This window comes from Antedon mediterranea, chromosome 4 (genome assembly GCF_964355755.1).
Source record: "Antedon mediterranea chromosome 4, ecAntMedi1.1, whole genome shotgun sequence".
NCBI classification, from domain to species: Eukaryota; Metazoa; Echinodermata; class Crinoidea; order Comatulida; family Antedonidae; genus Antedon; species Antedon mediterranea.
This window is the reverse complement of record NC_092673.1, coordinates 8089699-8117288: the sequence shown is the minus strand read 5'-3', so window position 1 is coordinate 8117288 and position 27590 is coordinate 8089699. Positions and strand designations below refer to the sequence as shown.

The 27590-nt window shown below is 31.8% G+C and overlaps 3 protein-coding genes across 4 annotated transcripts; 1 reads left to right on the top strand and 2 right to left on the bottom strand.

Annotated features, from left to right (window-relative positions):
• Positions 1 to 1252: 1252 nt before the first annotated feature.
• Positions 1253 to 5854, bottom strand: LOC140046529 (uncharacterized). Of its 2 annotated transcripts, XM_072091209.1 has the most exons (5): positions 5683 to 5854; positions 4662 to 4751; positions 4139 to 4229; positions 3690 to 3943; positions 2189 to 2322 (listed from the first exon to the last, which is right to left on the bottom strand). In XM_072091209.1, the coding sequence occupies exons 2-4, from the start codon at positions 4713 to 4715 to the stop codon at positions 3711 to 3713; spliced, it is 378 nt and encodes a 125-aa protein (XP_071947310.1). In that variant the 5' UTR covers positions 4716 to 4751; positions 5683 to 5854; the 3' UTR covers positions 2189 to 2322; positions 3690 to 3710. The 2 variants fall into 2 exon arrangements, with proteins under 2 accessions (XP_071947309.1, XP_071947310.1); XM_072091208.1 differs by lacking the exon at positions 3690 to 3943 and having other exon boundaries at positions 1253 to 2322.
• A 3283-nt stretch (positions 5855 to 9137) lies between these two features.
• Positions 9138 to 11055, top strand: LOC140048021 (uncharacterized). The gene is made up of 2 exons (XM_072093032.1): positions 9138 to 9284; positions 10367 to 11055. The coding sequence occupies exons 1-2, from the start codon at positions 9218 to 9220 to the stop codon at positions 10828 to 10830; spliced, it is 531 nt and encodes a 176-aa protein (XP_071949133.1). The 5' UTR covers positions 9138 to 9217; the 3' UTR covers positions 10831 to 11055.
• A 950-nt stretch (positions 11056 to 12005) lies between these two features.
• LOC140047532 (uncharacterized) lies at positions 12006 to 27564 on the bottom strand. The gene is made up of 10 exons (XM_072092575.1): positions 27168 to 27564; positions 24174 to 24983; positions 23282 to 23497; positions 22777 to 22863; positions 22166 to 22216; positions 19930 to 19989; positions 17956 to 17982; positions 17521 to 17613; positions 17017 to 17058; positions 12006 to 16242 (listed from the first exon to the last, which is right to left on the bottom strand). The coding sequence occupies exons 1-10, from the start codon at positions 27562 to 27564 to the stop codon at positions 15347 to 15349; spliced, it is 2679 nt and encodes an 892-aa protein (XP_071948676.1). The 3' UTR covers positions 12006 to 15346.
• Between the last annotated feature and the right edge of the window lie 26 nt (positions 27565 to 27590).

Genomic DNA, 27590 nt, shown 5'->3' with positions numbered 1-27590 from the left:
ACACAATAACAACACACTCTTTTAGATATCGCTTGACATACGAACTATTGACTACATGATTATAAAATTATGTGATTGTTGACATAGAGATGTAATAAAAATAAACCACCGTGATCAAGGGAAATAGTTATTGTGTAAATAAAATGTGACACCACCGTAATTAATGGACTCTTCCATAAATGTGTTGCGCTGTGATGATGCTGCATGCTGCTAGAATACACACCCGCGAGTTCAGAGAGTATTGCTAGGCGCGGCCTGGGTAGAATATCTAATGCGTACTGTAATATTAATTAATACAGTCGAGGATGACAATTTACCTTAACTAAAAATTCAATAAACTTGTTACCACACTGTGGTTAGACAGGAGTGAGTAACTAGCTAGGCCTACATTGCAGAGTAGTAGGCCTACACTATTTTTAATTAATTTAAGTATTAGTAGGTAATTAAATTAATTAGGGTTACATTTAGAGGTCAAATTTGCGTGTCAAAAGTGCGTCTTGTACACCGAAATATACGGTAGGCCTACGTACACGTACCAATTTAACTCAGCATCATTTTTATTCAAGTTTAAACAGTGAAATTCTTTGGTTTAATGAAAAATATTTCCAGGAAAAAAATAAAAATCCCCAAAAAGATTGAACTGAACTGAACGTGATCTTGTGCGTTCCGAAGCCCGGCCGAAGCACGCGATTGGTCAGTCCATTTTTCTGTCATATTTATAACCATCATCTCTCAACAATCTCTCGATCTCACGCTCAGCAGTGACTTTGACATCGGACAATCTGTATATTCGATCGATTTAAACATAGTCAATAGAAGTAAAATGACCAAAAAATCTGCTATAATTGATAATTAATTGCACGATTTTGGAAGTGGGGCCTTTGTTTTTCAAGGGGGGTTCGCTGGTAAAAGGGGGGTTCGCGCAAAAGGGGGGGTTCGCCCGAACCCCAAAAAACCCCCCTGGCTACGGGCCTGCAAGCTCTTCTCGATAACATCATGGCTCTCTTGGTTCATATTCTTGCAAATCTTGATGATCCAGCATCATCACCACCAATCAATTTTCATTTTCAAGGGGTATATCGGTCAGTAGCATTGGATAGTTTTGAAGTAAAAACATCCCGAACCAAGCAATGTTCGGTAATTCACTCTATCTTTGCTGTATTTAAATCATGATTGGAATTACTGCCCGTCTCTTTCAGCAAGCAGAAACTTTTTTTTGGAAACACAGCATAATGCCTGATATAGAATAATACAACCAACGCATCACCATAATTTAAGTTTTATTGACTAAATTCAACAACAGTAATGGGGACATGGGTACTTTTGACCATCATCTGAAAAAATTCATTTAGTTTTACCAACATTTTAACAAAAATTTAAGCATTAAAAAAACCTCACATTTCCAATTCCAATTGAATTGTGAAATACCATAAAATCCCAAGTGGTCTAATGGCTTGGGCATCAAGGTTTACAGTTTAAATCTTGATTGGGGTGGCTTTTTTTTAATCATTCTCACAGATTTCCTTGTCTTTATCGTTTTAAATTAATTAATTTTCAGTATATTACTGGGCAGTTTAGAATTTGTTAGGTGCCCGTTGATTAATATATTAAAATATATTAATTAAATAAATACAATATGAAAAGAAGATGCATTATGCAGCCATGCTTCGTGGTAGTGCAGAAAACATGGCAATTATATCTCAACTGGGCACAATTGAAGGCCCAAGAGTAAACAGAGAATCAAATGCAGAGATGACTTAAGAAATGGAGCTTCACAACATCTTGTGTGGAAAATCATAGTAGATGGTGTCCAAGATGGCACCATGCACATGATGATGATTTAATTGGATTTGGTTAGGTTTACTGGTTCTACTGGGCAGAAATGTAAAATGTTGTTTTTGGTTAGGGTTAGAAATCCTGCATTCAGATTGAATTTTTTATTTTTGTCAACTTGGCCAGCAGTTAATTTGACCAAATTAAAAGCAGTGCGATCAAGGTTTAAGACTGCTATTTCACGTACAGGTGAGAAATAGATATTCCCATTGAATTCTATAATTTGAGTTTTAAAACTGATCTACATGACACATCAGAAATCTACCCAACCACATGATGTACACATCTTTGAACATGATGGATGTTTTTCCTTGTTTAAGCATTTCTCTTGCCTTTCTTTAACCTCACTCTCCAGATCCCTTTCTCGGCATGTACCATCACAGTATGGGGCATTCTTGGTATGTTTGCAACCACATATATCATAGCTTGCATCAGGATTTTCTGGAACGATCCACTTTAGTGAATGAAATCCCGTCCTCTTGTGTGCTCCTGAATAATAAATTAATAATATAATATATATAAAAATATATATAGAAGTTTAAAGACACCTTCCCTACAATTTGTGACGTTTTGTAAAAATAATACATATATATTACTTTAAAAACATTAAACCAGGTCATTCCTTGTCTTAAATGTACGTTTTATGGTAAATTATGATAAAAAGTGAGAAACAATGCACTACCTAAGTAGCTCGCGGCGACTGACCTCTCGTGGACGGTCTTTAGGCCTAGCCTAGCTAGGCTTAGTTTTGTAGGCCTAGCTGGTAAACATCGGTAACGTACGAACATCGTACGCTAGCTATATACCTAGCCTGACGTTGTATAGTTGCTGCATTAATTGTCTTTCTATTTTTGCCAGACTCCGTTGATACAAATTGGGGAAAACTCGGTATTTTAGCTGAAAAGTTAGGAGTCTTCCATTTGTTTTGGCCTCATGATCGATCGAAGTGAATTACAGAAGAAAAACAGAAATACCAATCCGCTCACAATGCATTTTGGGATTTATAGCCGCTATAATTATTAGAATCGACTTATTTTTCACATTTTTAATCATTTATTAAAGACGAAAAAAGTTATCGCAATAGGACCATATAGTATTATTTTTACATTAAATATAGTTTGTGATCTTAAAATAGATCTAAAAAACGTAGGGAATATTTGCGTGTGTGTTGAACTTTGGGGGAGAGCCATGATTTGGTTTACAAACACAACTTCACAATTATACAGAGTACATGAATTTTACAATTCACCACAGATTAATTGAACAAATTATGAAATTGGTTTTTAGTCTAAAGCCACAATCAAACTGGACTTTACACTTCATGGGCATGGACTACTGTTCCCAAAAGTAGTGTACGCAAACCAGATTAACCAACTCTTAGACATTATTTTGACTGGAGCTTGCCTTTAAAAATTGGATGAAGCAATACATTGTGACCTTACTAAAACTTCTTTCAAAAACACAATATGCAGATTTTTTATAGAATAATTATACTAACCACCAAAGAATACACAGAACAATCACACAGAGAACATGGCTGAACTTTAAAAAAGGAATGCAGAAAGCCAAGGTCATGTTCATGTTTTAGCAAATAAATCCAATTTGTTTAAGGGTTTTGTTACTACTTAAATGAGGTTTGGATTCTGATCTGTTCACCTCATACATGCAAGAAAAGCCTCTTTTGAACATCTTTTTCAAACTAAACTTGCAAATTCCTTTCTTCAGTTAACTTACCAAAGCACACGTTTTACTGAACAATTAATTAAATATTATAATGATCAGAAGAGTTTATTGACAGTCAAGTATGAATGAGGATTTTTTTATAGGGAAAGGAAATATGTTTTTTTTTAACTTGCCTTTTTGCCATTTTATTTCATTCAAAAGTCAGGAACGTACCCACAATTTGTACAAAGCTTTCTACAGTTACTATGTTCTTTATTTTTCTTACAATCTCTCTGACGATCAAGAACGTCACACGGAAGATTGATGTGAGTTCCATCACAATATGGTGGCTTCGTTGTGTACTTGCATGAGCATATTTGATAAAGCGTTTGTGGTTTGTCAGGGACAGTCCAAAGCAAGGGTACAAAGCCTGTGCCTTTGTGAGAATCTGATAATAGTGAAATGAAAGGTGTAAGAATATATGCCATTAATTTATTTACTACTGTATGATGAAATGAATATTAAAAAGACGAAGAATAAAAGTTCGGATAGATAAATAAAACAAAAGCAGCACGAAGAGATATTAGTTAAAGCATAGCAGTATAGCAGTATTTGAAATGTGTAGAATAAATGATTTAGTTACCATCACACCATGGATCTTTTTTACTCAGTCCACAAGTACACCATTTTTTCTTCTCACCAGGTTTTAATCCTCTAACGGTATGTGGTCCATACTGAAATGTTAGCAAACTATGATTTAACGAGACACACTCGCACTATAGAGGCTATCTGTACGGTCAACTGTGCATTTAGTTAAAAATTGTCTATAGCAAAATCGATAAGTGCGTGCGTATTACAATACATATTATAATAATATATAAAAAATAAAATAAATAGGTAGCATATAGATATTGGAGATGTGAAACCACAAAAAAACAAAGGAAAACAAGAAGCGACAATTAAGTTACAAACATTCTGTGGTTGTTGTACTGTATAACTAAAAATCAGTTTCCAAGAGAAAAGCTACCGTATAAAACATAAGTCAGAAAAGGCTTACCTTACTCTGCAATATTTGTTATTACCAAAGATTAAATACCTAGGCCTAAATATAAATAATATCAATAATAATAATAAAGCTAGGCCTCCATAATTTGATTATTATATACCTGATATACTGCAGGGTATCGCTTAGGAGTCTCTGATTTGCCTTCTTCAGCCATTTAAATAATATAATAAATGATTCAGTTCATGGTAGCCTGCAATAAAACACAATAATAAGAGTCAGCATTTTACAAAGTTCTTATTAATTTTCTAGGCATATAACAAAGGGTTTAACGATCATGCTGTTTGTAGTGTGTAAACAATGACTTTGCTGTTTCTTTGAGGACTCAGCCTGCATCAATGATGCTGAACTCTGAATGCCTAACTAATAAATGTTTGTCTAAGATTACACTTAATATGGAATGGTCACCGAGGTCACTGCTATCTTTTAAATTCCTTTATAATATAACTGAAATTGTATGTTTGGCATCTAGTATCCATTCATCATATGATCGTTAAAGCGTTGTCCTGACTATATAGACTGTGGTAGTAGCACTACTACTACTACTACTACTACTAGTAGTAGAAGGCCTTGTCATTTTAAAATTGTAGGTGTGCTACAAATTGCACTCCTCATTACATTCAGGGGTGCTGTAGGTGTGCCGTTTGTATTTTGGTGTGTAGAAGTTTACTAAATTTAAGTAGTGTGTTGTAAATCACACTCCTCAAGGGCAGTTTAGGAGTGTGTTAGGTGAGTTATCGCACTCGCTCACCTCAAAAGAAAAGGCCTGTAGTAGTTAGTAAGTAGACCTCCTTAAATGTGGCCTTGGATCTATCTATTCTAACCCAGCCAATATTTTATATTATTAACCGCTATTATTGATCAGTGTACCAGTCAGCAGCAGCAACAGACAATCTTCCAGTGAGTGGAATTAATTAATGGGCATGTCAGTGTAGTGAGTGTGGTAGCCTAGCCTAGCTAGTATTATTACTCTAGTAGCCTATATCAATAGGCCTGGCCCTCGTTCGTTGTTGTGTCAATATTTGGCCTAGAGGCCTAGCATAATTCTACTAGTACTAGGCTACACAGACAGAGGCCCTGCCATGACCTAGCCTAGCTAAGTAAGTACTCTTAGTTAGTCTTACTCTTTGTTAGCCTAAGCGTCCATTCTGCCGGAATCTAGTATACACGCCGTATTAATTTAGCCTAGGCTAGGAGTAGGGCCTATCCTAGTATGTAATTAATATTAAAGAAACAGGCTTTCCCTCCCCTTCCCGAAAAATGTACAGTGATTTCGTGATTTCACGTGATAATTGGTTGTCGTGAACAGTCACTTTATTACGGCTCACGATGGTGGCGTTTTCACAATTCCTGGAAAACCAACCAATGAAATTCAACCGCAGGAGCTGAGCACATTAATTTCTAGAGTACACAACAAAATGTGCACATGTTTTCACGCTGCTGCTTTAGCCCGCTTCGTCCAAGGAGGATGACCGAAAGTAAAGCAGCAGTTATAATATCTATGGTTGCAGTTTTGCTAAAATGTACACTCAACTGTAATTTATAGGTAACACCAAAAAACGTCTGGGAAAGAGTCTACGGTTTAATGACAAATCCCAAAGCATTTGTGGTATTTATGAGTAAAATAAACTGAAGTGACAGATATGAAACACAGACTCTTTAACAAAAAAATAGTATTTGTTCACATAATATAAAAAAAAAGAAAATAAACGTTTAATTATAACTCAAAAACCATTGTCTGACAGACAATTTAAGTATTTTTTGCATTAAATTACATTTTTTCAGGTAAAATAACTATTATGTGACAATAAAATGACACATTAAATATTTTTCAGAGGGACAATATATCTTTAAAACTGTTACGTCAATAAGCGAGCAGCGTTTTTTGTAAGAAATATTTCTTGTTTAATAGTGTTTATTTATATAGATTACAAATTTGTTATAATGTTTTATATTATTTCCAACAATAAGCACACCCATATCTGTAGGCTATACACTACTTAAAGATTATTGTCCCCCTGAAAACATTTTTTTGTTGAATAGGCAATTTTAATGTCACATAATAGTTAGTATTCACTATCAAAACCTATATCGGAAAATAAAAAATTATTTACCCGAAAAAAACTGTAATTTAAAGCAATAGAGTGAATTTATTTATCTTTTTATAAGTGAACGAATTGTTTTAATCTTTTTTTCTTTTAAAGTGATTAACTTTTAAAACTACAAAATGGCCTCAAAAATATAAATTTAATAATCTTTACTTTTCATGTTTAGGGGAGCGGGACAATATGACTTTAATTAGATTTGAACTCGTCACTTTGACGAGTTAGTTATCCGCACGACAAACGCCACGTGCACACATACGTTAGTATATTGCGCACAGAAAAAGATTATGCACGCCATTATGACCTGATGAAAATAAAATATATGTTTTGTGTCTGAGTATTACAGTTATACTATAGGCCCTATATAGTATACATACTACATAGCATAGGTGAAATTACGAGAAACGCCTTTTATTCTAATTTTTAACATGATGACGTCATCAAAATGTAACACAACGATAGCAATTTCGGAAGAAAATTGTCTGAGTAACAACCAAAAATTGTATATACCTCTCTGGTAACAATAAATTAACATGTTGAAGAGATTCGAATACGTAGAAAATGCGCGCTCTTTTAATTGTGACGCAAAAGATGAAAATTCGACCTTTTTGCTTCAACTGGCCATATAATGACGTCACAACATCCGAAGGCAAATTTTTACATGAATTCACATTTACAATTCAACAGCTAATAAGCGAGATAAGCAGCTATGACGAAAGAGACAAACATCCTATTTTTTTTATATTCGACGTCATAACATCCGAGAGGTAACAATTTTGCATGAATTCATTTCATAATAAGTTAAAAAAATTGGGGGTCACCTTTATCACCTTGATAATATTTTTTAATTTTGACAACTTTTTCAGAAAACTAAAACGCGAGCAAATAATTTTCTAATTCAACGTGTTCGTAAGGCGTGATTTCAATATTTTTTCAAAATAACTAGAAAAGGCAGGAAAAATATAATTCAAGTGAAAAAAACATGCTTTTTACATTCCGTACGCATAAAAAGTGCGCGTGCGTGGGAATTTTTTTAGAAAGTGATATAAAAATAAATTTTGCTCATTTTCAAATTTTAAATGCGCGTGTACGCTTTAATTTTTTGTAAAACATGTCATTTTTATTTTACAAAAAGTTGGCCTCTGATATAAATTATACCTTTACCAATTCATAAAAATCGCGCGTAAGTCATGTTGCGCAACTCTGACGTCATTTCAATAGGAGGTGCACAACTTCACGTAAATGATGTACATATCTTTACATAGTTATGTTGACAGGTTTTAGAGATACGCGATACACAAAAATTACAGAAAGAATATACTAAAGAAAAGAGAAAAAAAGGAAACATGAGTTATCAGACTGTAACTAATTATTATTAGATAATGCTACGCTACGGATAAAATAAGTAAAACCTTTCTTATTGATAATAACTAATATCCGAAAATGATTCTAAATTGTCATATCAAAATCAGGTATAGTTAAATGATTTGTTATCTTTATTAAAATATTAGGTCAAAATAGGCCTGCATTTTAGTAAGATAAATGTGTGTATGCCTAAGTAAACTTTTTTTTTGTAAGAAAGAAGGTTTTTTTTATGGTGGGTGTGTCCAGTTGATATAGGCTAGCCCTATTGAAATTCAAAACAAACGTTAGCATTGAAGCTAGGAACTTAGGGTGGAGTGAGAGCTATCCGATTTAATGAATTGAGGTCTAAAAGAGTCGGATTAAATTATTAACACAGCTGGTTTCTATGTGTTGCCATGTGATTTCAAGAAAGAATAAATAATAATAGGGCCTAACCAAAAAGCTTAAACCAATTAAAAATAGGTACTGATTTCGAATTTAAAGTGGTTTCCCACAAAAATAGCCATTCCTTAACTTTTTCAACATCCATAATTAAATATAGGCCTACATATTATCTGACTGTCAAAAAGTCTTGATTAACGCTTTTGACTTGTCTTGCAATTTCAGATTGCTTTGTTAAAAATTAAACAAATATAAATAGTTCCAGAGAAGCCCATGAATACTCTAATTTTTACGATATACGATAATAATGTAGAAATGTTATCTAATGTGTTCAAACACATTCATTGGGCCCTAATGTTAACTCTGAAATTGTTTTGTTCTAGTAATTTTACAAGAGCAACAGAAATGCAACAGATGTTACACACATTTCTAATTTCCAAGATGTGTCAATAACATGTCAAATTTCCCACACAAACTAAAAAGATCAATTGACTCAGAAAATCAGTGTGTTTAATTAAGGTGTAATTATTCTATAGGTGTTTACCACAAATCCCATCATAGTTCTTTTTATTATTGTTAACCTGTCTTATCCGTATTGTTACACAACTCCCTTGTTTTTAGCTGGCTCATTTGATTGGTCGGTTACGATTTCTATTTTACTATTTCAATAATAGCACGTATAGAAAGTGGTACTTATAAAGTGTCACGTATTATAAAGGAACAAGACCCGCAGTTAGACGAACACAAGCCAGGAGATCACGAAACCAAGAATTGAACGTCTAGACTATAATTATTACAAACTTAGAAGATGAACCGGTCTACTGTAATTCTGATAGTGATTGTTCTAACATTTGGCGTGTCATCTATTTCGAGTGGTAAGTCATATATCTAGGCCTACTTGTTGATATTGAAAAAATAACATATTTTATATTTTATAAACTTGTTTTTTTTAATTAAGTGGAAGAAATCTAATATAAATCTGTTAAAAAATTGTAATAGTATTTTCTACTATAACATGTGAACATTGTTTTAGTATACTGTGCTGTTAATCCGATACTATTTGGTTGAGTATTTTATAATTAGCAACACAAATAGGTTTTTTTCAAAATAGAACTTTTCATAATAATTATGGCGTGGCTTAAAATCTTTTTCTTGAAAACTATAAATCAGTTATTTAAAGACTACTGTATTAACGATAACTACTAAGTATACCAGCGATGCAAATAAAAATTAATAATAAGAGAAGCATTAGTAATGTTAACATATTCCCCGTAATGAGCTATAATGAACCTCGTTTAGTATTATTTTATTACCGTACGTAATGTCGTAATGACGTCGTCATTGTTCGAATTGATGATACAGAGAATTATAATTCATTTATTCATACGCTTTCTAGCATTTACTTACTTTGTTTGCACAAAATAAGACATTACACATTCGAGTCATGGCCGAGCGGTTAAGGCAGGGGCGCCGTTTACCGTACCTAAAGAGCCAACAACAACATCGGCAAGGGTTCGAGGCCGACTCGCTCCTAGTTCTGGTGGTGGAACAAGTCTTCTCGGATAAGGACTATAAACCGTAGGTCCAGTGTACACAGTTATAACCTGTGTGTACTTTAAAGAACCCAGTTCATTTTACGAAAAAGAGTAGGGGGTTACCCCGGTGAACTGGTTCACACAATAGCCCCTGTATCAGGGGGATTACCACCTATCTGATAGGACAGTGATTAATTCTTAATTAATCCTTGGCCACATTGCCTAAAGACATAAAATAAAAAATAAAATTAAATTCATTAATGACTATAGGAAAAAAAAACAAGTTATATTGGAAATATTGTTGCACAAACGTTTCTTTCTGTTAAAATCTCTTAAAATTACTGAAAATTACCATCATATAACCAACTGTAAGTAAGTCTAATAATTAAAATTCATCCTGCATTCATTATTATTATTTACAGTAGTTGTGGTAAACGAATTAATTGAGTTTGACGATAGCAAGACCAATAGGTTGATAAACGTCGATGCCGAAGCTATCATAAATAAAATAGAACATGACACATTTGAAGAAGTTTCTAAAACCAAAAGTAAAAGATACAATCTAAAGAAGTGCTGTAGAGTTGGCAAAAATGTTGCGGATGAATTAATGTTCTGTAACATCGACTTAATGCTGGTAGCGGGAGAAAAAATTGACAAAGCTCATCGCAGAAAGAAGTTCAATAAACTACTGACTGAACAACATGACCTGATAGAAAAGGTGGAGAGTTGTTATCCTTCAAAGTCATCTCGAATGATGTTAAAAAAATGTTGTCTGTGGCACCAGAGTCTTACAGATGAGATGGATTCCTGCAAACGGATGGAAAACAAAGAGGACAAACGACAGTGCAGACGATTTGTGAAAGAGCACAAACGACAATTAGCCTAAGGACAGTATTCTCAGACAGCCAAAACAATAATCATAGTTTTAATTATTGATGGTTAGCACAATGAGTGATTATTTGCAGTGGTCCCTCTCTTGTTATTACAGGAAATAAATATCTAGGCCTACCGACTTTTGAAAAATGGCAGACGATGTCTGTATGTATGTTGATTATTTTACGTGTCAAGTTGATCAACAAACCGAGTTGCTGTTTTCCCCCAATGTTTGAAAATTCATTGGTTTGGTTTTGTTAAATGTTTATAGTGTATATAAACAAATGTATACATGAAATTATTGTAATTTTTATTATTATTGACATTATTTTATTATAGGCTATATAGTAAATATTAAAGTCTTTTCGTATAACAATGATATTTATATAAACGACGTAGATGGAGCATACATCAAAATTGATACGACCTACCTGTATCATAAATAAAAAGAAAGTTGTAACACTGCCCAACTATACATGTGTTACTGTTTTCTATGGTGATAATTTATTCCATGTGTATTATTTTATTGATAAAATATATGTATATAACTCATTATGGTCTTCTGTTTTTTTAATAATCAATATAACTACTTATGAAAAAACATCAACAAATTGTATTAATTTATATTGTTATATTTATATTAAAATGGATACCATAATAACAATGATAGTTTCTCTGGCTTGATAGTTTTGATATTGAAACGTTGCCTACTAAATTTCAATCCTCAATCTTGAGTTTAGTTATTATTGTTGGTTTATTTGTTTTATGCTTTTCCCGCGAAAACCAATATTAGGAAGAATATTTCAGTTTTTTAGTTAGAGTCCAGTGAATAGGGGTAATCCTATTCAGGGAACACTCATAAGGGGAACATTTGTTGGGCCCGAAGGTGTACCATTAATACGGGTTCTACTTTATTTGATTGAAATGCACTGCCATATTTGGGCACATCACACTTTTTTGTCAAACTAGTTTTAATAGTGTAGACGGAGTAATGATGATAAATAATGGTTCTAATGCACGTTCAGCTTTTATAAAAACAATTTCCCCTCTTTCTTTGCACACGAACAAAATCGCAGGCCGGCCTTTTTCAGGGTAAAATGCGATAGTCGTGTCAGTCTATAGATCATTTTCGCTTGTAATTGTTCGTATAGCTACAGTAAGAAGGAAGGCAGAAAGCCGGCCTGGCCTAAAAAAAAGCGTTGTTACTATAATTCTTAGTACGTGTATACATAAAACAAAAAATGAATGTTTGTATTTGTTGGAAGATTGACTATTCCACTTTAATTGCCTCGCTATGGGACAGTTAATCATCATGAAATATTCTCACCATTCAACTCATTAACATTTATTTGTATAATTATTTCATCTTCTAAAATGCATAAGGGTGTATTTTATCTCAGGGCCAAATTAGAAACAAAATGTTAATTAGAATAATTATGTTAATTGTCGTACTTAATATAGTTCGACTTCTTAAAGCAATTACGATAAGCTTGCAATACTCTAATTCCTGTATAAAGATATTAATTGGAATTGTTAGTTTAGAATATTGATTTCTAAAAGTTTGGTTATTTTTAGAATTACAACTAACAGTAATTTATTGATTCATTTATTAACATTTTTTACTTCTTAAAGAGGCTATCGTGGCCCAAGAGAACAGCCCATGATTGAGAATCCCTAGATATAAACATTTATTACCGGGGCCTACATTATTATTATTCAAATCAGGGAGTTGTTATTAGACAACTCCCTGTTCAAATAAATAAATATAAAACAACAAAATATATAACAAACACAAAATCAATACACCATACAAAGTAGGTAGGTACAAACAGGATTATCACACTAATATTAAACAAATTATACATAATTAAAGGTAGCGCATAATAATAAAATGTCTTTTTACTCTATTACATATATTATTTTCATTAATTCATAAATCTGATAATTGACAGGACAATGTAGTTAATATAAAATGATAAGGGTTTGTTGTGAATAGTAAACTCCCTTCTTATTTGCTTTTGTCACTTGAACAATAGTTTCTTAACAAAAGAAAAATCTAAACCTGTTATAAAGTATGTAAATTAACAAAAACCAATGAATCGGAGTAAAGGCAGGTAATTGAACCGCTCGATAATACTATTTCGAAACACCCATGATTAAGCTATTATCTCTTTGGTCTATCGGTTTCCTGCCCAGTAATTATGGCTAATAATCCATGTTCCACCTTTACGTGAGAAATATGTGTTACAATATATCTCGTGTTATAATAACGGTGTTCGTAACGACTTGTAAGATATCGAATGCTTTTTCCATTTATTAAAAAAAAAACAGAAAATGAAAAATCTGACTACCTTTATTTTGTAATAAAAATATTGCTTTTCTGGAATGTACAAATAACACAAGGTAAACTAAGGAACATATTAATACTTTAACCATTGCTATGTACGCGTTGTAACTTGAATTACTGGCTAAACTGATAATACAGAAAGTTCAGATATGATAAATTATGAACAAATTATTTTAAGGAAGAGCAAAGAAGACAATAGTCTACAGATAATATTCAACTAATATCATTGTACATTACAATAAACATCATAATACATAGGTCTAATACATATATAATAAATACGTCTTACACTGCCAAAGATAATAAACATGAAAGTTGGGGTTTTTACTTGTATTGGAGATCGTATAATTATCAGAATATTTTTTTAAATTACTCTTGTTTTTCTAATATATTTTTCCTTATGTAAAACCTGAGAGATTTTCATAATGAGAGTCAATTTTAAGGAGTTGTCATCTTTTAACATTGTAATGTAGCCCTACGCAAGGTCCGTCATCTTTGCTCGAGTACCCTCATGTAAAAAAGAGTGGTCTCGACTACGTTTTGGCGTGTAAATAACTGAAAATTGTTAAAATGAACGCAAGGCTCGGTGGAATTTAGTGAGAAAAAAAATAAACGAATTGTGTTTATTATTGCAACATCCATTCAAAAATGCATATATATTTATAAATCTCGCTAAAATACGGTTATGCAAATTACAGAAAAAATGGGACCGAAAGTCAAATTCTATTATAAAATTTATAAATGTAGAACGATTCAGTACACGCCCAGTTAATACTTTGCTGAAACGGTCAAAATAGTAGAAAAAGTACTGTGTCAATAGGTTCGTTACGATTAAGTGCAACGATTATTACACAAACAATGTACGGTACTTTTACTTTATAATAACCGTGTGATAGGCTATTAAAAAATGTGACAACATTATTCAAACGTGTGACGTAGGTCTACATACAACAGACAATACCATATTATCATATGCTATACAATGATTACCAATAACTAAACAATAAAAAAACCCATCCTTTGACTATTAGTTAAAATAAGAAGAGTATAGGCCAACATTCTAGGAGTTATTATGCATTAGTATTTTACACTTGTTTTACTTCAACCCACAATGAATTATGGATAAAATCATTATTATTTGTATATTTTTTTACAGATATTAACATATTTTCAGTAAATAAAAACACTTTTCTTTGTTGACAATCAGTCTTACAAAATGTAATCATTATATCGGTAAATATATTTCGGTTTTAAATTTCAAATGATATAATATTATTTCCATCATTAAATACATAATATTTTGTACACCCTATTAGCCTATTTTTTTCCTTTTTGTTATTCTATTTCTCGATTTTCATATTTGTAAGTAAGTAAGTGTTGAAGGCCTCCCTGCATGTCAGACTGTTTTGAGTCATCCTCATTAAAGATGTATTGTCCCCCAAAAGCATGAAAAATGAAGATTAATAAATAAATAGGCCATTTTGCAGTTTTAATAAAGATAATCACTTCCGTAGAAAAAAACAGAAAAAAATAATGTTTTCACTTTATAAAATAACATAATAAATGGTAAAATTCAACCAAAAATTCATTAGCTGGCTGCCAATTTGACCATTTTTTGCTTTAAATTACAATTTTTTCAGGTAATTAAATTTGTTTGGATCCAATTTTTGGTCAAAGTGGATAACTATTATGTGACATTAAAATGGCATATTCAACAACAAAAAAATAAAAAAATATTTTTTCAGGGGAACAATACATCTTTAAACAAAGTTTAATAAATAACATAAAATAACAATGTAATGAAAACAATGCTTCAGATATACTATTGCACATTATACAAGGAATAAGTACAGTACTGGGTTTGGATATAAGCACATCCATTACCACTTAAACACAGCAGTTTAAAATAAAATTGGTCATTCGTTATCATTATGGTTTAAGGCAATGAATAAAGTACTGTAGTAGCTTTTAACAGTGTTACATTTGAAATAGTACAGTATTTCAATATTATAAGGATACATATCTATATTAATGTGATATGAATCTTAAATCTTGAATGAGGTGTGTATTACATTCAACGAAATTAAAAAACAATAAGGATTTAACATTTGAAGACCAACATGTGGGTGAAGTTTACAACCATAATACAGCCATGGACTTATTCTGTTGCTACATGATATAGCTAATGGTTAAAGAAACCTCTTACACTAGTGAAGTGTTTTCTCATATTATCAACTACATCATCAGGTACATTGCATCCTCCCATGTTAAGGTATCTTAATTTAGGGGCAATAGACAGCAATTTATTAAGTGAGCTACCTTTGATATTACTGAGATCATTGCCTTCGATATCAAGCTTTTCTAATTCTAACACTAGTTTCCTAGTAACACACTCATCGATCATGGAATCCACAATAACACCTGATAAACAGCAACAAGAGATGGCAAAGTATGTTAGTTTAGGGGCAATAGACAGTAACACACCGAGTGAGCTACCCTTGATATTACTTAGATCATTGCTCTGCATATCAAGATGATCTAATTCCAACAAAACTTTGTTTGTAGATAGAGTATTAACAGTATTCATCAAAGTATCACTTGTTAAAGCATCTTGTAAATCAAGCGTCTGAAGCATTGGTGCATTACTTAGTAGATGAATTAAAAATAATGCTGTAATAGGCCCAAATATTGAAGAAAACCTTTCAATATTGTATTGGAAATTAAATCTGTGTAATTCACTAGATAGACCTTTTACAACATCATCATCTACACACAAATCATATAAATAAACATGTACTAAAAAGAAATGTTCATCTTCTGTTATTATTAAACAGTGAGCCAACACTCTACCCATATCTTCTGTTCTTTCTGATTGACCAATAATCCTGTGAAAAAATTCAATGGCGTCACTCCTTCTTAATGACTGTATGATATCAGTATCTGTAAATGCACTCTTATCATACATTCTGTAATTGTAGCATCTCCTCAAAGTTGTACATATTTCATCTATGCAATCTTCATCTGGCATTGTACTTGGTACCTTTGGATGTGAGCTGAAGTCCTGACTATCACCAATACCTTTAAAAGGGAATTAAAAATTTAAAAAATACATACACCTCAATTATGTGAATTATACTTCATATTACTAATAGCACTTGATGAGTTATATTCTCCTTTATGAAACAGTCTATAATGTAATATGTAATAACATTTGTATTAGTTAAGTAATTGATGATATTTCATTATCCACCACACGTACTACACAACTACCACCCAGGCAACATCCTATAAGGACAATTAACTTGGCATAGGGATAGTTGTCTTAATGGTCCAGCAAATGTGACAATTTTGGCAACCACAATGTCTAAATTATGTTGAATTATTTTCATCAGGAAGTTCCTCATCAAGTTTTTCATTAATTTAAATTATTACCACTTCATGTTTATTTCATCTATTACATACTATTTATTCTCTGTAAATAGTTAAAATCACACAAAACAATAATAACAATCTTTGATCAAATTTTCCCCCTTCAAGTGTCACAATTTCTTAAGACATCTTCGACAGCAAGGAGGGTGAGGAGTGACAATTCAGAAAAATGAATTAGTATAAAAAAATAATTATATTAAAATTCAAATGTCTATATAGACACATATTAAAGAAAAAAACAATTTTATGATAAAATATATTATTTACTAAAAGGTAATTGTTAATTCTGTATGAATTTAAAATGATATCTAATAAAATGAAGCATCCTTCAGTTATACTGGGATAATTTATCAATTATTACAAGCTTTCAATAAATTAAAATTTGAATGGAAATAATAAAGTAGTCTATGCAGCTAGACTAACCTCCTAATGATGTCTTTCCATAGAGTACATCTTCTGATTTTTCTATTAAAATAATACTTGGTATAAATTTCATTTCAGTGAATGATTTAATAACTACATAATTATTAATACTGTAAACTGGTTTGATAATTTTACTTATCCAAAAACCTTTATACCTCACACTACTTTGAGTGAAAACAATTAACATAACTTTTCCAAGACTTTTCCAGATCCAAAAATAATAAGTAAATTTAAAAAGCCAATTTCTTTAACATTTTGCAGACATTAACATTATTTGAAAACATTTATTTATTCATTCAAATTTTACATTTTTAAATATTTCTCAATTTTTTTCAAAAACCAAATTCATTTTCCATTTGCCTTCGAAGTAAAGTAGCTACATGTCTGTTTTGATCTATGATTCAGAAAGACCTATTACTGATTTAGATGCCAAAAATTTACGTCATATAACTGTACAAACTAAACTGTAAACATTTCAGTGATATGGACAATTTCTATACCCACCTCTACTTGTAATCTGCAACCTGTGTTCCATTGCTTCTGCCAGTTTTTCTTGTTTTTGTTTCCATTTCATTCTGACATATTCTCTTAGGTTATCTAAACAATTCAGCTATTTGTTAATATCACCAAAAAAGTGTGACTGAAAAACCCTAATAAAACAATAAACTAGATTTGAACTCTTCACCTGCAAAAGCACAATTTTAAGAGTGTGCTATCAGGTTCACATACCGATTGTATGAAAACCGGGGTTAATGCAGTGCAGTACTAGTATAATTCTGAGATATTTTGTTCTATAATCGTTAGTTTATCATTTTTGCCTAATAGTGACATTTTGTTTTTACAACATGCCACCTAGGTATATTTGATATGTACAGTACTAGTCTAGTGGTGCTTGTGAAACAGCTATAATGTGACATGATGAATGTCATGCTAGCTCACCTGATTCAACTGATTTAGTTGATCCTTCTTCAGTAAATGTAGAGAATGATTTGCATGCCATAGATTACAAAAAAAAGTCAAAGTTTAATTGAGCAATATAGAGAAGTATATAGAAAGAAAAAAAAGTTTCAGTGTTTATTGTTAGATATTTGAGTCATAGAAAAAGAAGTCAATTTAATTTGGATTTTACAATTTCTTATATTGGGTGTCAAAAAGTAGCTAATAATTTAACAGTGTATAATTTGCTTTTTTTCATAGGATACAACTTCTGATTTCTCTATTAAAATAAACAACTTTGCATACATTTTCATTTCAGTGAATGCTTATATCTATATATAAATTTACGTAAGGGCAAAATTCGGTAAATCGCGCGTTTTTTCTAGAATGTTTACTCGATGGTATATAAAGTTGGTTAGAATCTCGGTACTGATTTTAACCACCTGATGTAACCCTGTTTACTAATTAAATTGAGTTAGATAATTAGTTATTGACAATTAAAACGAATTTAGGTTCAACGATTTGCCCCAAATAGGGGTGTTTTTCGATCGTGGTATACACTGTTTAATGGATGTCCGTCTTGAAAAATACCCACAGACAATAATACGAGGATGCTTCGCATTTTCCTATCTCCTCCTACGATAATTGTTTTTAATGGCTGAAAACCGGTTGAACAGCTCGAGTACAGCATCATAATGTTGAAGACAGGCCGCTTTTCTTTAAAAAATACTATTTTGATAGATTTAATATACGTTTATACAAATGTATTGATTTGCGATGAATGGAACATTCCAATCTCTGTTCCACAAGTGTCTATTCCCTCAGGCGTCGTAAAGGCAAGTATTGTATACTCATAACAGAAATTCGATCCATTTTTTTTCAATCTGTGTTGCAGAGGTTGGATATAATTTTTTTTTAAACGGATAATGAGCTAGCGTTTTCAGTCGCCGTATATTATGTACAAATCTTTATTATTGCATTTAAACCACCCACATCATCACCCTTCCCTCACTGGCATGAGTAGCGTTGTAAAGCCAGTAGAGGATAGGCCTACGGTGCATCAAATCCCCTAAACGCAGAACAACTTTGGTGGGTAGGGTAGGAACCAACTTAAGTATGAATTGGCTCTAAGAAACAATTGAAAACCATTAGGCCTACTAATAAAGTTGAGTTAGATAATTTAATTTTTATTGACGATTAAATCGATTTTATGATTTTCCCCGAATAGAGGTGGTTTTCACAAATTGTTTTACATTATATAAACATACACGTCGTAGTGATGTATCGTTACATGTGTTGTACTATTTCAATCGACTAGGACGGTGATAGTTTCAACAAAGTATTACATAGCAATGTTTTACTGTGTTTAGTGATATATTATTTGTAAAACATGAAAACAATTAATATTTCGTTACTAAATGGATAAAGAATATATTTAATTTATTTAAAAATTGTTCCTCTTTGCACCCATCCTCTTCCCCATCCCTCACCCCTAATGTTACATACAAAACACAAATTAAGTTTGTTTAAATTTGACTTAAACAATTGGTCTCATTTTGTGACAAGTTTCTCTTTCGGAAGTAATTCTCAGGGTGCTAATTTTAGTTGAGTACATCATAAATCAGTGTCTATTTATTCGTTCCTGTAAACGACATGTATTATTGTACGTACATTTGAAATCGCCAGTTTTTTAACGCTGAAATTATTATGTATTCGAGAACCATCTGTGGGCACGACCTAGATGGTACGCGAGCGAAGCGAGCGTACCATCTAGTCTACATAATTATCAATAATGTATACTGGTTACATAATTTCACCTTTTATCCAAAAACTCACTTAATGACATCTTTGTTGTCAGCAATGTGCCTTTTTCATAGTCTCTTTTGACATTGCTAGATACATGTAATATTAATAAACAATAAGTTAGGAAACAATTTAAATTTGTAGTACTAGTTTTTAATCTTTACTATAACTCACCACCTATCAATGTACTTGGCAATTCTTCCATTACCCTATAGGATACATCTTCTGATTTCCCTATAAAAATAAATTAGAAATTTGTATGAATTTTTATTTTCAATGAATTAATTAATATCTACCATATTAATAATGAAACTAATTTCTGCCAGTTCCAATTTACATGCACTGTAGTTTATTTTGTATTTATGTGACAGAGACAATAGTCTATAATTTCAAAGCTTAAGTACATCAGTGGTCAGTTGTTTGCTATTGAGATTAAACTATTTTAGTTGCCTTGAACAAAGGGAAAATTTGAAAAGAGGCGATTTTGAAGGGAACTTTCAATTCAATTCTATTCTATTAATTATATAATTTGCATAGAAATAGTATTGCTATAGTAGTATTACTACAGCACAATACAATATAAACAAACAGACAAAAACATGACACATCATTCTCTAACATTTAGTGCTCTGTTTGTACGAGAGGTGATGGACAGAAAGAGTCTGCCACTCCTAAGAACATCAAAGACATAGTGCATGGAATGGGTTCGGTCTTACATCTTGAATCTATGAATCACATCATCTTTGAATGGGGCGATTTTGAAAAGAGGAATCTTGTCTAGCATCATTTGTTACTTTAGATGAATATCAGCATGATAGTTTATAAATTACTACTTTAAAGATTACTTCATCTTTATATTATTACAACGATAATATGATATGCAGTACAATATGTCTGGACTATATTATTTACTAAAAAAGTATACTTAAAATAAGTCATGTATAGTATCTAATTTACTGGTAATTTTATCACTTTTTACAAGATGAAATACAATTTAAATTTATTTGAATTTAAATTGACCCGTCAAACTGAAATTTTCTCATTCTAAGCTTATAGGAAAAATCTTCAAATTCCTCTATTAAAATGAAGAAAACAAAACTTGTTATCAACTTTGAATTCAATTAATGCCATCTTCTTAAATGCATTTAGTCAGACTTCTGTAATTTGATATTATTGCTATTATATATCTATAATATATTAATAGCACTAAGCCAAAATTTGTTCCTCTATTTCCTCTTAAACCGCAAGTCCGATATTAGCACCATTCGAGCTGGGGCACCTTTCAATTCTCCTCTATACATTTAATTAGTCTATAGTAAGTAGAACGCCACATTTGTATAAAAATGTGTTTTTTAGACCAATTTCTTTGCAACTGCCGAATGGCGCTTTTGGCAATTCTGGGCCATTTTTCTACGGCACAATTTGGTCACTCGGGCCATAAGCAATATCGAGACAGCACATGTGATCTGCGCAGCTGCAGTTATAGTATCGTTGCAGTGCTGTCGTGCGCCATTTCAAATAAAACAGGCGGAAAGTACAAAACTGTATTCTTGCTCATGTTTCTACCTCAATGCCAAACATAAGATTGAGCACCCTTTTACCATTTTTCCAAGCACCAAATGCAGTGATAACACTAGGCTAGGTTATGTGTCTTACTAATTAATATTCAAGCTTCTATACAGTAGGCATAGCTGAATGCGGGATGATTTGGCCCAGGTGTGACTGGACAAATCGGCCCACTTTTAGGCCAATATCATGTCTGACTAAGAGTGGCTTCTAATTACATTAGGTCCCAGTAGGTTTTTATGGTTTGAAATATAGTGAAGTACATTATGCTAACATTATGTTTTTTTATTTTTTGGGAATTTTTAAAAGTTCATTTTATGTAATTTATTTCCAATGGATGTATGTCTACAAGTAGGTACAAACAAGGAGGATGAAGTTGCAATCATATTTACTTCTTTCTAATTAGGCCTACACCACCAGAAAACATACATTGTTGTTATCTTAAAGACAAACCACCAATTTACCAGACAATCATATGAAATGCAGTACTATGTCCTATACCAAGAGGACGGAAAATAACTGACATACTTATATTAATCAATAATTTAAAAAACGTCTATTATTTTAATATATTAGATAAGATACAGATGTACTGTATACAGTATAACATACTTGCTTGCTTTTAGAATTAAAACAAATAGACACTGAAATATAAAGAAGAATACATGAGTATGCCTATTAACTTTATCTTCCTTCTAATATAAATAATGTCTCTCTACACTATATTATATCCATTTATAGATTTGTGTATATTAGTCTATTATCTATTTATTAGATTAAAGAGGATGCCTGTCCATTGGATGGGTAAATGCTAGTACAATACAAACAAAACTATACTACTCACCTGTTTCTAATTCAACACTGACTGGCAATTTTTTGGTTTTTGCAATGGTGGCTTAAAGTAAGCAAAACAGATAATTCAAAGACATGTAACAAAATGAAACCTACTGTATATAATGTGTAACTTACTGTAGTATTTGTCAGAAATCATTAATAGTTAAAACACAGCATGAAAACCAAAATATTATTTAGGCTTCAATGCAGTTAATGAGACACTTCATTTTGTAATGTATGCAATAAAAAGGCATCGCATCTGGTCTTTTTGTAATGGATAAAAGTATGGAAACTAATATAACTGATCACAATTATGTGATCATCATCTCAAAATATAAAGAGAAACAAGAAAGGAAATTAAATAAAAATTGTTATTGAAGGCATTTTTAAAACCAGATTTGTTTTAGTAATTACAGGTGGTACAAACAAATAAAACTAGGTCACAAAAAACAGTACAACACCATGTAAATGAGTACAATTTACAATCAAGTGTGGATTGTCCTTTTGCAGAAAAAGTGCACACTTTGTGATGAAATACATTTATATTTGTACTATTCTATTTAATTGATTTGATGCAAACAAATACAAGTTTTTATAGTCACAAAACTGTAATAAACTCACATGCTCCAAAAGCTTGATTACTTGCATCACCTCGCTTAAATATAGAACGCCATTTTCTCCTCCACCAGGATACACTCTCTGATTTCTCTATTTTTTTGAAAAAGAAAAGATTTTTGTAATTATGTAATTTTTTCTGTATTCATTTTTAATTTAATAAATGTCATATGGTATATACAACACCGTTTCATCAATTTTCATTTGAACTTGAAGGTTTTTTGCTAAAATGTGTTATGGAAACACAGTGGTGGTGCCAGGATTTTCCTGATTGTGGAACCATACTATAATGATAAGTTGCTGATTAAATTAAAACATGTGCCCTTGTGATTAATCATTGACAAACAACACAATAGTAGAATATTAAATATTATGCACTTAAATAAATGCACCTAAGTCATTTGATTGGACGATTGTTGGTCACATGGTGTGCAATAGTATGTACTATTAAACGATCGTTTAATAGTATGTTAAAATTGTTTAGATTTATGAAAGAACTGTAATAACTTACCTGAATTTGATTCAACAATTTCACCTTGTGTATCCTCTTGGATGTTCATAGTCAGGTCCGTGCCCTGAGGGTGTTTGGAAGAACCCCCACCTGCTGCTGCTGCAGCACTAGTTTGTGCTCCAGAAGTAAAAACCTTACCAAAAGCCCAGCGCATGGCACTGATTGGATTGATTGGAAATCTTTCAGTTGGTGCATGGGTTACAACATCCGATTGCTCTATAAAAAGATAGAATCCGGTGTGTATGTGTTTATTCTATTACAACAAATGATATGAATGAGATTATGTTATTACATAATATAACATTGTTTTGTACATTGTATACACTAAAAATAAGGAGCATATCTAGACTGTAGTGTAAATCTTCTTCATTTCTTTATTTACAGTTTTGTTCGATGCTATTTGAATGTTCACTAAAGCATTGGCATTTCATAAATAAATGCTCATGTGCATTCACTCTAAAGGTTTTTTTTTTAGTCTCATACACATAACATTACATTTTGTTCTTAAAACAATTTTTTTATCCACCTGTCTGACATCAATAATATAGTTTGTTGCAGGTTTGAGACTTAGAGTGCATACGACTCACTGATTCACACCGGTAGCACCTAAGATAGAAGCGCTATCAAGTATCATTAACCTCTATTAGTAGAGAAAGATAATACATATTTTGTATGAATTTCCAATACCTTGTAATGAATGCCATTATTATGCCATGGATATGCAGATTTTAAATACAATCTAAAAAAACCTTAAAACATTCTGTAAATCTTTTCATTCTGCTACTTTCATCTTTTTTACACCACACTTTTTGACTGGAAATAATAAGAATAATAAAATACATCCTTTGATTGTAAAATAAATTAATACCTCTAAAAAATAATTCCTACTCACCTTCTTCTTCAAGCAAACAAAGAGCTTCTTCGTATTTTTTATCATCAATTTGTGTTATCCAGTCCAATTGGAATGTCTGCTGGTGCTCCTTTGCTACTAATATTTCTGATAATCTTATAAGAAGCTCTCCACGTTGATCCATTTTCTTCAGATTCACAAGAGCCATGGGATCAAGAACAACCAAATGAAATATTATACATTTGTGTTCTAGTTTCTTTAATTCACAGCCATAACCTCGGCATAGATCAACAACAAGTTGTACTATCTGAAATAATATGTACTCATCATCATTCGTCACAGTGTCCTCAGATCTGTAAAGTTTTACTATAAAATCACAAATGCTTGGTGAATATTTTGACAAGTTTCGTTGACCTCTTTTAAGAAAACGTCGTAGTGATCGCAGTTTTTTGTCAACACGTTTTGGTACAGACCTATCTTCAGTGATAGTACTTTGTAATGATTGCAGATTGTCATTAATAGTTCTTTGTAATGATAGCAGATTGTTCTCAATAGTTGTCAGTACAGTTGATTTATTGCCACTAAGGGTACTAATTTGTAAAGATTGTAGATTTCCATCAATATCTCTTAGTATTGGCGATGCTTCAGATACAGTTTGCAAAGATTGCAGAATTTCATCAACAGTTCTTTGAAATGATTGAAGTTTTTTATCAAGGTTTCTTTGTACAGATGAACCATATTCAGTAGTAGTACTTTGTAAAGATGACGGAATGTCATTCAAGGTTTTTTTTGGAGGTAGATGATCTTCACACACAGATGCCTTACGTTTCAGATATACGGATAATGTAATCTCTGTAATAAATTTTTTTTAAAGATTAGAACCTTTGTAGTTATATGTAAATGATTTAACTCATGTTAGTGATACCCTTAGTGTTTTCTCCTTTGCCGATGATACCACATTATTCTACTCAAACAAAAACATTGATGACTTACAGAACTTTAAATAACAAATTACAAAGAACTAGATGGTACGCTCGCTTCGCTCGCGTACCATCTAGGTCGTGCCCACAGATGGTTCTCGAATACATAATGATTTCAGCGTCAAAAAATAATGCAGGACAATAATACATGTCGTTTACAGGAACGAATAAATAGACAGTGTGATTTATGTACTCAACTAAAATTAGCACCATGGGAATTACTTCCGAAAGAGAAACTTGTCACAAAATGAGACCAATTGTTTTAAAAGTCAGATTTAAACAAACTTATTTTGTGTTTTATATGTAACATTATGGTTGAGGGATGGGGAAGAGAATGGGTGCAAAGAGGAACAATTTTTAAATATATTCTTTATTTTGTAACAAAATATTAATTGTTTTTATGTTTTACAAATAATATACCACTAAACACAGTAAAACATTGCGATGTAATACTTTGTTGAAACTATCACCGTCGTAGTCGATTGAAATAGTACAGTACATGTAACGATACACTATGACGTATGTTTATATATAATGTTAAACAATTTGTGAAAACCACCTCTATTCGGGGAAAATCATAAATTCGATTTAATCGTCAATAAATATTAAATTATCTAACTCAACTTAATTAGTAGGCCTAATGGTTTTCAATTGTTTCTTAGAGCCAATTCATAATTAAGTTGGTTCCTACCCTACCCACCAAAGTTGTTCTGCGTTTAGGGCATGTGATGCACCGTATAGGCTTATCCTCTACTGGCTTTACAACGCTACTCATGCCAGTGATGAGGGAAGGGTGATGATGTGGGTGGTTTAAATGCAATAATAAAGATTTGTACATAATATACGGCGACTGAAAACGCTAGCTCATTATCCGTTTAAAAAAAATTATATCCAACCTCTGCAGAACAGATTGGAAAAAAAATGGATCGAATTTCTGTTATGAGTATAGGCTACAGTACTTGCCTTTACGACGCCTGAGGGAATAGACGATTGTGTAACAGAGATTGGAATGTTCCATTCATCGCAAATCAATACATTTATATAAACGTATATTAAATCTATCAAAATAGTATTTTTTAAAGAAAATCGGCCTGTCTTCAACATTATGATGCTGTACTCGAGCTGTTCAACCGGTTTTCAGCCATTAAAAACAATTATCGTAGGAGGAGATAGGAAAATGCGAAGCCTCCTCGTATTTTTGTGGCGGGTATTTTTCAAGATGGACATCCATTAGACAGTGTATACCACGATCGGAAAACACCCCTATTTGGGGCAAATCGTTGAACCTAAATTCGTTTTAATCGTCAATAACTAATTACATATACAGTAGTTAGATTTATTTGCTTTTCACATTATTTGTCTCATTCAGAACCTCCATTTACGATCTTCATACAATACAAATACTCTCTTATTTTTAAGTTTTTTAATAATACATTGCCGACCCCCATTATGAACATGTTTTGTTGGTGTGATCAAAGAGGCCATAATTAAAGAAATGTAAGAAAACTCAATATTCCTTTTGTCAGACTTAGAAAATCTCAATTTTTAATTACCTATAATGGACCAAAGTTATGGAATAAAAAAGAGTCATTTATTTTATGTTTTTAAGAAAAGATTAAAGACTGATATTACTGTACTTTTAATTATGAAGGTCTTGTTTAGTGTCAGTATCAGTTTTTATTCTTTTAAATCTTATTGCCATTCACTAATTTGATCAATACTGTTATAAAAGAAATATTCTTGTGTAAAAGATTAGTTAAAATGGAAAATTCAAATTGTTAGTAGGTGTTGTTGCTTTTGCTTTTGATTATGTTTATTTAGAGATCTTATGATACAAGTATTTTTACTTCTAATTGGATTCCTAAAAAAAGTAGTCTGTATTATTTACCTTATTTATCATTTAAATGTACGATTTTATTTGCATTTTCTGATTTGATGACTTTTTAAAATAAATGTTGTTATGGTTAAAGTAAAGCAATTTATGTGAGCATCAGAATTCATTAATGATTACACATTTAAATAGGTTTTAATACATGCATGTATTACATCAACATACCTTTAGTAAGAGTTTGCATAGGTTGATGTAGTTCAAGATCTTTCAAGTCCTCAATAAATGCATCCATTTTTCTGGTGTCTTCACAAATTATTTGCCGATATTGTAGATCTATAATCAGACCCCACCCATCTGTGTACTTCTTGGGTGTGTCATTGTACACATTAGCAATTTTATCCACATCCTCTTTTCTTAGTACATTTCCAAACTTCAGAATCTTTAGTTGATGAAGAGTGAATGTTGTAATAATAATGTCCTTAACATTAGGAATGGATGGGATGTAAACTTTAATTTTGTCTAAAATACCAAACTGTTTTGTGGCCTTTATGGTATCATAAATAATTGTGAGTTTTGTAGAACTTAGATCTCCAGAACTAGTTAATTGATTCAGTAAGTCCATTGTATTAGTGGCTTCGTCTAAGTCTG